Raw genomic sequence first — 13851 nt, 5'->3', positions numbered from 1 at the left:
ATTATCTACACAGCACCATGCCGTTGCAAAGTAGGGTGAAGTTTAGTAGGCTTCAAAACACGGGAGAGCCAGATTGATTTGAGAAGACGTAATTCCGGCCCTCAGCTAGCGGTCGAGCCTCCGTACCCACTTCAGGCTACGTGCACGCTAAGATGATGTCTTTTCAAATCAATTTGAGATCTCAGGGGCCGAGAGACTTACAGACAGGCCGGATGGAGCCAGTTTATTCATTTGTTCATTTACTTTTAAAACAAGACCTCATCTGATTCAGCCGTTTGTTGCTTGACGTTCCATCAGCACGGGGGTGAGGGGATAATGGCCGAAATTGTCATTTTCGGGTGAAAGCTTCCTCTAGTGAAACATACTATCGAAAAGCACCCATCACATTTCCAGTCACATTCTGCTGTGTATCAGTCACACACGTCCACGCCAGCACTAACATCTCACTTGTCAAGTCAACCACAGCGATCGTGTGAGTTCACCTTTAAGACGGTGATCCTTAACCACAAGGCGACTGTTCAAACATTTCCAGACTAGTCCTTTAAAATTGTTTTCTTTGTTAATAAAAAGGGCACCATGTAGTTTAGGAGAAGAAAACATACCCAGAATATCAACCTTTGCAATACTAACAAGATAATAATACAAACTCAGAAATATTTATTTTCCCGTGACTGAATAAACAAGCTGTTCTCAGGGGAAATCAGGTCACAGAACACTTTAAGGTCAGATTGTTTATTCAGTCATAAAAACAAAGACAGCTTGTTTATTTGTTTAAAAGATTCAAATTTCTTCCCCAAAACTACATAGTGAACCTTTAAATAAGTTACTTTATTTCTCCAAATGCAGCAAACTGACACTTTAAATCTTGCAAGGTGCAGCTACAACTTGTTTTTAATCTAAAAACCCAAACTCAACCAGGGACCGTGACCGTTCACTTTCAACCGTCTCTTTTTAAAATCGCCACAGTTTAAAAGCGCCGTTTGCCTCATTACGTCTGTGTAATGTGATATGCTGTGATACATACGGCAGACAGTGTGATTGGATTTGGTGCACGCTCCCATTATTACCTGTTTCCTCGTCCGCGTCTTGCCCGTTCGGAGCTTGATGTATCTGGCTATCAGCTCATTTCGACCTGGGTGGAAAAGACACAGAACATACAAATGAAGCATGCATGTGGTTTTTCTCTCCAGCGCGCGCACGCACGCACACACACACACACACACACACGAACCCCATTTGAACTATCTTTCTTCCTCACAGACAATCACAAGTAGAAATCATATGACCCTGACAAACAACTTAGTGCCTGATTTAGCACTGTTGACCCAGCGACCCTGTGACGTGCATTTTCACAGAGTAGTGCTGTAATCACGATACTCCTGTTGAGCCCTCCACACACACACACACACACTCTCATGCACACAAAATCACACACGCCATGGCCCTGAATACACATGACCCAACAATACAGGCATTCATGCAGACCGGCCGTCCCCTGATTAAAGGAACCAGCAGGCCAGCTGTACCCATGCTTACGTGTGTGCACGTACGCGCGCACGCACACAGACACACGCTTACAATGCTGAATAATTCAGCCCATTCAATGGGGAGCACAGCAAACTCAGCATGACCTGGCTAGTATAGATTAGTGAGGGAGAGGGAGACGGAGGGAGAAAAGAGGAAGAAAACACAGAATTACATCCACAAAACCTGAGGCAGAGAAGTGTGTTTGTGCGTGTGTGTATTTGTGTGTGTGTGCGTATCCATATACACCGTGGTTGATAGATGCATGCCCGCTCAGTGTTGCACTCCAGCGGCCCAAAGTCTGATCAGGTTTATAACTTTAGACTCCTCACGACACAAAGAGGACCGTTAAGAGTTAAATACTTGATGAAATTATGTCGTTTGACTGTTATTTTATTTGCTAACAAGCATGTTTGTGGCTGCGCGGCTCAGTTTGGTTTGTCTCCTGGCCTGTTTTTCTGTTGCGACCAAGTGGAAAACCAAAGTCAGGCCAGCTGGCCAACTGATGGTCAAGATCAGCACAAAGCCAAACCTCTACACACTACCCAAATGGCTCGCAACAATAGCCCTAACTAACTAGCAGATGGTGTGTGTGCATGTGTGTGCGTCTGTGTGTGTGTGTGTGTGTGTTCTGACCAATCCCACTCTCACTGAGATAGGGAGCTTAGACCGATAACATCTACAGCTCCACATGCAGGTGTTTTCCTTCTAGCAGTCAAAAGCTGTGACTGACGACAGCACCCACGCAAACACACACACACACGCGCGCACACACACACACACACACGCGCGCATGTATATACATGCGTGAGTGCCAGCACACACACATACAGAAAAGACAGGCACACACACGCACAGTGAGTCCTGGCTGCGGAGGCTGACATCTGACTCCAGAGGGGCCAGCTGGTCTTTCTAGGAGGCTTAACGGTGAATTATCATCCTTCACTAACCCTGCGGCACACATCCCTCGCTCCCTCCCTCCCCATTTCTCAAAAACTCTCCAGCGCGCGCGCACACACACACACACACACACACACACACGCACACACCCCTCGCTCCATCCATCCATCCTCTGTTCTGGCTGTTCCCTTTCTCCCCTCCTCTGTCCCTCTTGTCGTGAATGGGCTTCCCTTCTGCTCCCTCCCTCCCTCCCGCTTCCTCTCTCTCTCCACTTGCCCAGTGAAAGACTTCAAGGCCAAAGTCAGATGGCCATTAACCGTGACGAACAGAAGCAACCCCCTCACACACACACACACACACACACACACCACACCCCCAACCCACCCCTCTATCTCCAGGCTGAAGCCATCCTGTGTGCGGGCAGACGCACTAGAAAAACAGAATAAACACACAAGTTTGGCGATGACGGACTATCCAGGGAAGATTTGCGAACGTGATGATCGGGAACAGGAGGAGGAATGGGGATAAAAACAACTCCCAAAAATGATAATAAATGAATGTGAATATGAAGTCCAAATGAGGAGGATGAGAGGATGAAAGTCACAAATCACCCAAAAGGGAAATACTTTCCACAAGGCAGCAGCCATGTCAACACCACACTGGAAACAAAATATCTACTGACCTGTGAGGATGAGTAAGCGATCTATTCAAGTCTGCAGCTTCCTCTACTCTTCTTCCCTTGTCCTCTAAAGAAGCATCAGTGCTGTAGTTAACTGACCCCGTGCTCAGTTAGCTGAGTGATTAAGAGCTTCAGCTGCTTCACAGAATAGCCCCAGAACGCTTTCAGACTAAGTTCAAAGCCCTGCTGACCGCGCTCGCTAACAAGGCTGCAGTGGAGTGGTGTGTATTGTTGTGTACCCCGGGAAGACCTCAGAGACCACAGGGGCCGAACTCTGGCCCGGAGCCAGGAGGCACTAACGCAGAGCAGGAGTTCTGCTCGTTACGACATCCACCAGACATTGCGCCGCTGTGCACCGCTCCAGTTCAAGTTCACCTGTCAACCGCACAGCTTCGGCATCGAGACGCCTTTTTTGCCACTTTCGTCTTTTCTCTGATTCATGTCTGTCCTGGTGCAACGGCTCACCGCTCCCGCTGACCACACAGTTAATCTTTAATCTATTACAAACAGAGCCGAGTCCTTTAAAAAGTAACTAAACACTGGACTTTTTTTTTTCCTGCCAGGTGATGTCACCTGCAGGGGAACAACGGGTGGTGACATCACCTAACGCCAAAGATAAGCCGGCAGCAGTTTGCAGTTACAATGGCTGCTTTAATAACTGCTTCTACAGGCGGTGAGGGGAGGAAAACGTGTAGCTTCAAATGTGATGCCTCGGTATATCGAAGCCTGATAGAAAAAACAGATTCTAACCTTCTTCTAATGATCACTTTCTTAAGATGTACCCACTGGGACAATATTGTTCTATCCATTGTTATCATTATGTCCATATTTTGATGTTGTTGTGATGTTACTTTATATATCTGTCAGTCATTTCATGTGTGATGGTTAAAGGTGCAATATCTAAGAATTGACCACCTATCAAATTCATAATCAAAACAAATAGGGGGCAGCATATCGCCGGTGTAACTGCTAACCACTGCTGCTTACCATAATTAGCTAGTTAGCTCAGTTAGCCGTGCAGCCAGTGCTCAGACCTGTGAAGACACTTGGAGAATCACATCCATCTTAACCTAAGAGAATGAGTTCTTTCTGCATCAGTTCCTTTGAAATTAGTCTCATCTTGAGCTGAGTAACCGATTCAAGGGGAGCTTTCACCCCAGTGAAGGATGTGATGCAACACCACCAGTTAGAAGGAATTAAATTTCAATCTTTATTCAACGGGAATATAGCAATGTGTTATAACACGAGGGATTTAATAAGTATGTACTGGAGATGTCTGGGAGATAGTCGTAGTCTGGGTCACTGCCACAGCCTACTCTTTCTTCATTGCCATTCACAGTATGTTGTAGCCTTCTGTAATCCATCTGTTTGGAACACGTCCCTGATCCACAGCCTGAGAGACAGAGAAGGCTCAATACCAACTAAATGACTTTTATATAGTCCATATGACGTTTCTGTAGGGGACAAAGCCACAGGCCATTATACTGTACCTCTGCTGTACCTGTGCCAAGGATAATAGAGCTATTATTATTCACCTTTTCATTCCGTCTCCCCTTTTGTATGCATCCACTTACGATTTCATGAGGTTATCCCTGCACTTTTGCACATTTTCCCCTCATCTTTTCTATTTCAGTCCATTTCCCTGCAGACAGAGGAAGTATTTTTGGAACCCCATAGGTCCCCTACTTATCAGATATTACCCTTCTTTTTCTGGAGGTATACTTGCCTCCCACTCCTTTTACATTTAATGTAATGTTGTGCTCAAGGAAGCTGTAAAAACACCATTAATGACGATTGGGAGAGGTCTGAATCGCTAAGAATATAATGCCAAGTTTTTAAAGTAACCTCAAGGTTGTGCGCACACAGTACGCCGCCTTTGCACGATGGGAAAAACATCATTGTGCTTCTCTTTTGCAAAAGAATGAAACAGCACGCATGAATAAAAATGTGAGCATGTCCTCTCCTGTGCGCATGGCCAAAAATAAACACAGACTGGATGCCTTTTCTTAATTCTAGATTGCGCAGATGTTCTTGTTACTATTAAAACCCCCCGGCCTCTGTGCCAAACGCCGCTCATCCCCTCCTCGCCGCTTCGCCTTTTGAAAACAGACACCGTCTCGCTCAATGAGGCCACAGCGATAAATGTGTCAACAACTCGGACACCAAGTCAACAAGGTAAACAAACGGCACTGAACAGACTGAGTCTGATTGATTGGCGACCGATCAATAAGGCAGAGCTTCAGCGGGGGTGTCAGTATCAGGGTGCCTTCCGCAAGGTCAGCATTTCAGGTTTTTTTTTTTTTCTTTTCCTGTTTCAACATGACAAGGCCCCCAGCGCACATGGAGAGGTTGCATTCATTGATTGTTTTCTTAGGTACTTGAGGGCTGTAAAAACACAAAGCTGACATATTATCATGTTGCCAGTTTGCACATCCAACAGACGCGGACCAATGTGAGCACTCGTTTGACTTAGTCCAATATTCACTCTGTTTTTGTCAAAGAAAACCTTTGTCTTTTTTTGGTGGTTAAATGGCCCGTTATGTTCAGAGGATAGTGGTTAACTTTGTCTGCCAGCTGCTGGTGCTGAACAGGTTTTGTTCACTGGCTTTATCTGAGTTTTCTTGCTGAGAACGGCTTGAAATAAAGGATGACGATGAAGATGTTAAAATGTTCAAAAGACCTGTGGGGAATTTTCTGTGGTTTTGTCTCAACAAGTACCACGTCTGAAGTGGGTACATGAGCTCAACAAGAGTGTAAATAACATTTATTCAAATCACTTTGGGATCTCAGGGCCTCTGGAGACTTGAATATGGCCTAACAAGCTCTACGGAGCCATTTAAGTTTAGTTTTTTTTCATGTTATAAAACAAGTCCCCAACTACCTCAGTTTTTTAGGAGAATGCTTCAAGACTGTTTTGCTGTGAAGCTCCAGAAATGTTTTGTCTCCGAAGCTTCGCAGGACTTTCTGTCGACAAGAGGCTGAGTAGATGACTGTACATTCATTTTTATTAACCATTCTTTTAATATAAATAAATGTTTGGTGCAGCTTTAAAGGTGAAATATGTAAAAAATATTATGAATACATTTTTAAAAAGTAACTAAAATCATTCATAGAATGTGAGGAAATAACAGTTTCAACTCTGTGGCGTTTATGTGTTACGTTGAAGAGATATCTACTGAAGTTAGCATGCTAGCCACCTAGCCCTGGCCTATCATGGTCCAAAGCTCCCTCAATGCCCCAAGCTGCCCGTCTGGACCACTAGCTGCACGGCTAAATCAGCTAACTAGCAAACGGCAGCTACATCTAGCAGCACTTAGCCGTTGCTATGGTGATACGCTGCCCCCTATTTGTTTTGAGCATTAATTCCACAGGTGGCCGATTCTTACATAACTGCATCATTTAAAGAACTGGTTTTACACACAGAGCCTTGACCTGGTGATCTGGAACACTGTGAGCATCAGCGGCTGACCTCCCTGATGCTACTGTGGTTTAATGGTAGATACTCAACAAACACAGGAAGTGGAAGTCTTCAGGTGTCCACATGCTTTTTTTCATCAATTCACTGTCCCGACGCGAGAAAATGTGTAAGGGGAGAAAACGTTTAAATATCTCGGCTTTACTTTAATACTCAGAAGCCTAAAACTCGAGCACGATCATAAAGAAATCAGTAGAGTGCACTCTGCAAACACAGAGAGAAAAGAAAAAAACAACCGAGTGAAAGAGAGAGGGAGGGAGGCGCAGCTGGTGGCAGCCAGAGGACCATCTGTTCATCACTCTATTAGTTCACACACACGCACACGCACACGCACACGCACACACACACACACACAGAGGCACAGACAGGCGCACACACACGCGCACACTCTCTTCCTCGGTGTCACGCTCCTCCTCCGACATGTACAAATACACATGAAGCACCTATAGCACACCTCTGTTCCCTCTTCTCTACAGATCGTGTTATTTCCTGAGTCTCTGACACTCGCGGCCCTGTGAGACCGAACTCACGCACAGCCCCCTCTATCCTGCAATTCTCACAGTCTGACACACCACGGCGAACGCCTCAACAGCTCGGCCAATCACCACGTGTGTTTATAACACTGTGCAGAGATGTCACATTCTAGCACACGGTGTGAATTAGTGCTGAAGAATCAAAATGATCCACACTCTTTAAAAACGGTCCGTCAACAATCCTCCACTGTGAGATTTAAAAATCACCCTCCTTCTGTATGAATGACTAGTGACCAGAGGTGTAGAAACAATCTCACGCATCACACAGCTCGCCCTTTAAGTAGTCATCATTGTTCTATAGAAAATGAATAAACAGCTAATTTGATAAGTCTGACAAACAATCTGAAGATTCATCTTGGATTTGGAGTCGATAGAATGCTGAGAATTTCCCTCTTGTCAGTGATTCATGCAGTTTACACCCAGCTTATTTCCATCCCCTGATCACTCACCGTACATCTTTCCTTCATCTGACAGTATAATCTTCCTCCTTCCACAGGGCGGGTAGATGGCCAGGGCCTCCTGGAAGCTCTGCTCGATGTCAGGGCTCCAGACCCCCTCAGGGTCCCCGTCCATGGTCTTATCTCCTCCTGAGTCACTCAGTCGGTCCATGTCCTCGCCTGCACTCTCACTGCCGCTCCAGCTACTGCGCTCCATACTGGCAGCTAACCTCAACTAGCAGACGTGAACTCGGGGCTAATGCCAGCGGTTTGATGCTAAGCAGGTGGTGAGAAGCTAATGGCAAACTTAAGCTTAAATGTTAATACCAACGGCAATAATTAACTCCCAGTGGGGGACACCCAGCTGCGGACAACTACAGACTGAATGCAAATGCTAGCTGCTGCCTCCACAATGGTGTTCCCAATGTTAGCTGCCAATGATAAGAACAGTTGCAGGTAGAGTGTTGACAGCGCAGCAAGCTGGTCCACAATCCAACATCAGGCAGCACGAACCCTGAAATTGGGGGGAAACAAAGAGAGAAAACAAGGATTGTATTAGTTACAATCAAACTTGTGCACAGCAACTTTACATTGGTGGTTCTGTTAAATCTGAATCAGACGGATACCTGGATACTGAAGTGCAAACATTTTACGCATGTCAACATGGCGTAAACCACAAAGAAGAAGCACTGGACCATCAGAAGATGTTACCTGCTGTGTCAGCACAGTGTACGTGGTATATGCAGCTGAACAATGTCAAACTGCTTGCCATTTTGCCGTCACCCAGTGTCTTCCAGCGTATTAAAGGGGCTGTTGTATCAACGGCAGATTATCTTCTGCATTTCTGCACGCCCGTATCAACAGACACAAAGAGGGAAGCTGGTTCGTGAGAGAGGGAAACACGTCAACTTGCCGTATCTAGGCGAAACTGTAAACCATTCCGTTACTTCACCGCCTATTTCCCACAATAATTTCTTTGTCACATATTGTAGCATTCTCTCTAAATGCACGAGAGAAAGTTTCCTAACTGAATGTGGCCGCCATATATATCCAGTATTTTGGCTGAATAAATGTATCTAACTGTGAAACAAGGCAGTGCTGATCTACAGTCCTGCTATCAATTATTTCTCGCCAAAAATGTTTTCTGAGACATATTTGAGCGTGCTGTTCAGCTGTTGTTCGTTACCAGCCGGCCGCCATATTGTTTCCAGTTTCGAAACAGATGCCAAGGCAAACCAAAGCAGCACCCAAGTAGCTGTGCTTCACCCAATCAGCATGAGTGTTTATTGGTCGGGTGGCGAGCAGCGTTCTGTTATTTTAAGTTTTCTACCTTTAAAACAGAAAAAGCAATAGCACAGCCCCTTTTTCTATATTTTCTCTGGCCATGTAGCACCGAATCAAAAAATATTCGTGTCGTTCTACACCATAGACAGCACAGTTCTTTATGCAAAGGCAGAAATTAAGTCCCATTTTGTTTCAGGGCGAGGGATGATTTGTTGGCCACACAGCTTCAACACAACACTCCAGTTTTTATCCAACACACCCCGAGAAATCCATTACAGAAATCAGGCCAGAAATAATGGAAATGAGCCTCAGATTCACGCCGATATTTGGGCTGTGTTTTTACTAGGAAAATATTTTCTAGCGAGGTTCTAACTTCTGATCAACACATTGTAGGCCTGTGTCCCAGCTGCTGGAGGCAAATTATTGCTTCTTTTCATGTAGGAAATTGCCTATTTTGTTAAACCGTTGTGGTAGCCCAACATCAAATCCACATGCACATAAGTGGAGCAAGTGAATGAGGGGCAGACAGACAGACAGACAGGCAGGCAGACAGGCAGAGAGCACTACTACACACAGATACTAGCAGATTTAGGAAGAAAAAAAAAGAAAGTAAAGGGGCTTGCCAGCTGCCTACAATTCTTCTAAAATCCCCCACGGTAAACAGCAGGGTTGGCTCAGTACACACCACACTCACAGACCAACATATGCACACACACACTCACACACACACACACACACACACGCATACACACACAATTACAGTGCCAGCTCCTTGGGCGAACACATGTCATTTTGTCTGGTCTTCTACTGTTCACACTTCCCATGCTCTGTCCCTTGCCACAGCCTGCACAAGCCTGTAGTGTGAAGTGTATGTCAGTGTGTGTGTGTGTGTGTGTGTGTGTGTGTCTTCCTGGCTAATTTTAACACAATTACACTTGACAGCGCGCACACACACACACACACACACACACACACACACATGCAACTAAGGCATGTAAAGCAGCAGGCAACATTTTGGACACATTTTAACCCCGTCCGCACACTCGGGCCCAGCTCGGCGCTTTTTTAACACCTGGGGGACGACGCTAAGAAAACATCCGCTGGCTCACACTCGCAGCCATGTGTAATGAATGAGATCCGCTAGCTTTACTAGAGTTTGTCGTCTGGTTCTCTCTTCACGCTTATTCTATTCACCCTCATATCCGTTTTCTCTCCAACTTCCCACCCTTGCTTTCTTGCCCTCTTCCCTCCTGCCCTCCCCGAGCAGTTTTCCATTCAAACAAGGAGTCATTCATCCAGCCGGCTGTACGGTTGAGCACCAGCGGCAAGATTTGTCCAGGTCTGAGTGTGTTTGTGAATTTGAAGCGAAGTCTCCTTCTTCACAGACACCAGAGGAGGTGATCATCTTAGATTCATGCTACATTGACTCCACTGATGGAAAGTTTAATTGGTTAAAATAAATAAAACATCCATAAAAATCTTGCCTGTTCCATTTAACCATACTGTTAGCCAACTCTTGTTGGGATGGAGGAGTAGGGTGAGGTGTTAGGGCTACATGGCCCTCCAAACGGACGTTTTTTTTAGAGGATCTTGTAGGGTTGTTATGAGGTTGGCAAACTTTCATCATTAACCGTATTCACAGCCATGGCAGCACGAAAGCTCTGATAAACCCACTGTACACAACCGGCCCAGCACCAAACGCCATACAAAGTTAGCAGCTAGCTGGTGAACACAGTGTTAACACAACATTAAGTTGCCGACGTTAAATTGAGTTCCAGAACCATACACCTCCATTCGTATGCCGCAATCAATGCTGGAGCGTGTTGGCAGCGTGAAGTGTTGGCACACACCCCTGTCTTAATGGGGTGAATTTTTCCTTTAAAACAGCCAATCACTATAGGAGTTATTTACAGCTGGTGAAGCTACAGTGACAGTGAGTACCTTATCCTATCAACCAATAAACACATGAAATCAATTCGTCAATACTTTAGGCCAGCGAAACACGCGGAAATGAAGAACTAATTAGCAAATTGCTGCTTATTTACACATCCAGAGGGTAATAAAAAAAAAAAATGCTAGCTAGAATCATGTCGTAGTCCGATGTAGCTCTGTTTTTGATCTTTTAGCTGGTAAATGCTCCACTACGTTCACCCTTTTAGTCTGACAACGCTGTGTGATATGGGCGAAGACTACATCGTGAGAGCGGCGAGAGTGAGGCTGAACTCTGAAGCTGCAGACCGAAAATGTAAGCAGGCTGGAGAAAAGCTACAAAGCTGTGTGAAGCTGAGGGGAGCTGCGGGGTCAGGTGTTTAATCCCTGCGGCTTCGTCAGTACAAGCGACCCCGTCAACCTTAAGCGCAGATAAAAAATATTGATCACAGCCGCGGTACGCTGTAACGCTGCCGCCTGACAAATGATGTCACGGGGCGGCCAGCAGTTACTCAGAACTTTGGAAGAACTTTCCACACTAAACAAAATTGAGAGTGAGATTTCACTGCCACACATGTGCCTTGGGACTGTGATGAATCTGTAGTTGAAGAGAAGAGAAGAGAAGAGAAGAGAAGAGAAGAGAAGAGAAGAGAAGAGAAGAGAAGAGAAGAGAAGAGAAGAGAAGAGGTTTCAGGGTTAACACAAGAGCCACAGTGAGGCTCAGGAGACGTGAGCAGCAGAGGGGCCCAGCAGCAGATGGACGCTGGAGAGAAACATTAGTCACACAACAATCAACTGTGACTGGGCGACTCCTCTGCGCCCCGGGTGCCCCTCCTCTCTGCGAGTCTCTCTGTCACCAGGCAGGCCCGGGCCACTCCAGCCAGGACAGCAGGCTTCACGGTGTCAGTGCCAGCCCTCAGGAGAACACACGCAGGGCAGCCAGCCACAGTCCTGCAGCTGCCTTGGACTCTCATGCTCTCCCTCTGGGTCGCCTTTCTTCCTCTTCCACTCCTTTTTCTAACAGCACTTACTGGCTTCCACCACACGCCAGCTACATGTATGCGTTTGCGAGCATGCAATGCGCGAGAGGCACTCGGCCTCCACGTTCTCCACAAAACAGGCCAGTGAGGTTGTAATGAAATGTAACGCAAGGGATGTGAGCGTGTGTGCATCACCAGAGGGGCCTGGGAATGTGTGTGTGTGTGTGTGTGTGTGTGTGTGTGTGTGTCAGCAGGGGGGCATGTATGTATACAAGTTGAATGCGTTATCACTGGCTAGTCAGTTCCTTTCACTCATTCTTCTATTGGACCACTGAACAGCATCTGTTTTAACTGTTTCCAACATGTGCGCGCACACACACACACACACACACACACACACACACACACACACACACAGATTTATACAACAGGATTTTCTCATAATCCTCAAAGCAAACATTGTTCCACTTCACAACGTTTTGCCATGTTTTAAAGGTCCATTACAGCCGGAATAGCATTTAAGGTGATATTTCAGGTTTTCTGCTTATTTTGTTTTCTGTTTTTTGCACCAAAGCCCGCGAGGCACGACACTGTTTCCTTTTTTCTTTTTTACTCGCAAATGTGACTGAAGCGTTTGATAACTGCACAGATCCAGGGGTGCCTCGTTTATCTTGACACTTTAACAGCCTCGACAGCGGCCGCGTCATTTGCAAGGTAAAACCGTTCAAGTGCACCTCATGTTATTCAAACAGTCAGAATTTATTTGAGTGTGTGATTTCAGACGGCGTGATGTCCCGACTGTCCCTGAGCTCCTCGCTGCCGGTCACTATGGGAACAAATCTAACATGCATAAAATCAATCGCAAAGTCTCGTCTTCCCTTTATTGCGTTTACTTTTGAGGTATTGCGGTGGATAAAACTCACCGTCTTGTGTGTGAATGACTTATTATTAAGAAATATTGTGCATTTTATTGCATGTTATTATGTATTCTGCTTCAAAGCAGTACTATATAATGATCAGTGGGATTCAGAGGTAGGAGGTTGGTAGCGGAAGACGTTACGTATTTTGAAAAATGTCCAACATTCTCCAATATTCGATTGATGGCCTCTTGCTGTCGTCTCATGATCAGAATCAAAACCAAAACACGCAGCATCTGAGACATAAGCAAGCTCGGTTATAATAATAAATGCTCTATATTTACATGTTTTGGTGCGTAGCTGATTCATACCTAACAAACATTTTGGAATGAGTCCAGTGGATCGCCACCGCTGGCAGCCGAGGCAACTCCGACTATCAACGTGGAGTCCAGTAAAAGTGTTTGTCTTCGCCACTGACGGGCAAGACAGGTTTTGTTGGTAGAAACACAGGTGTCGTTCAAGGAGAAGTCTCATTCTGAAATCTCCACCAAGGTGAGTGGATCCAGCTGTTGCCTCATCTAGACTGTCGAAGTCACTTAAAATGCAGCTGTGACTTTCAAAGTAAATTTCTTGCTGGCAGTCCTTCAAAGAAAACTCTAAAAACTCCTCACCGACTCACGTGTCCACCGGCGTCCTCCTGCAGCACGGGAGGACTTCTCCTCGAATACGACTTGTGTTTGCAGTTAAAATCAGGAGATCATTTAAGAAGCACTTTTAAATATCTTCAGCCTGTCAGAGGCAAAAACAACCACTTTTTAATGGACGCACCCTTGATGGTCCCACTGTACAAAAAATGTAAACATTTGGCCCAAAAATACTTGAATTCCCCTTTAAGCTTTAAAGGCGTTCAGCAGAATAGTACAATGCCGATACATCAGGGATCAGGTTGCTGAAGCTAAATGCCAAGCTACGTCAAGATGCCTTTGCTATGTTAAGAAATGAGTTTCTGCCGTGATATAATTGTTGGATTTTTAGAACGCCCCAATTATCAAGATAAACATCGCCCTGTTCTACCCCGATCAGCTGGGCTGTACTGTGGCACTGTCTTGAAGGCAAACTGAATTCTGTTTATATTCACCAAAAGGCATTTTGTGTGTCAAACCAAACAAACCACCCATGTGTACACACATCCATGTGAGTATCATTATTCTTCACCCCTGCCATTGTTGGTGCCTTACTACCATTCGTAATGC

The 13851-nt window shown here is 45.6% G+C and overlaps 1 protein-coding gene across 1 annotated transcript in view; it reads right to left on the bottom strand.

Annotated features, from left to right (window-relative positions):
* Positions 1–13851, bottom strand: part of LOC115586964 (transcriptional enhancer factor TEF-1-like) — a 47044-nt gene that overhangs the window by 19985 nt on the left and 13208 nt on the right. Inside the window, exons 2-3 of the mRNA XM_030426463.1 lie at positions 7561–8062; positions 1068–1132 (exon numbers count right to left, since the gene is read on the bottom strand). Coding sequence (XP_030282323.1) covers positions 1068–1132; positions 7561–7765 — 270 coding nt within the window. The 5' untranslated portion in view covers positions 7766–8062. The remainder of the gene's footprint in view (positions 1–1067; positions 1133–7560; positions 8063–13851) is intronic.

This window comes from Sparus aurata, chromosome 8, assembly GCF_900880675.1.
Source record: "Sparus aurata chromosome 8, fSpaAur1.1, whole genome shotgun sequence".
Lineage (NCBI taxonomy): Eukaryota > Metazoa > Chordata > Actinopteri > Spariformes > Sparidae > Sparus > Sparus aurata.
Note: the sequence above shows the minus strand (reverse complement) of the source record. Positions and strands in the feature narration are given on the sequence as shown.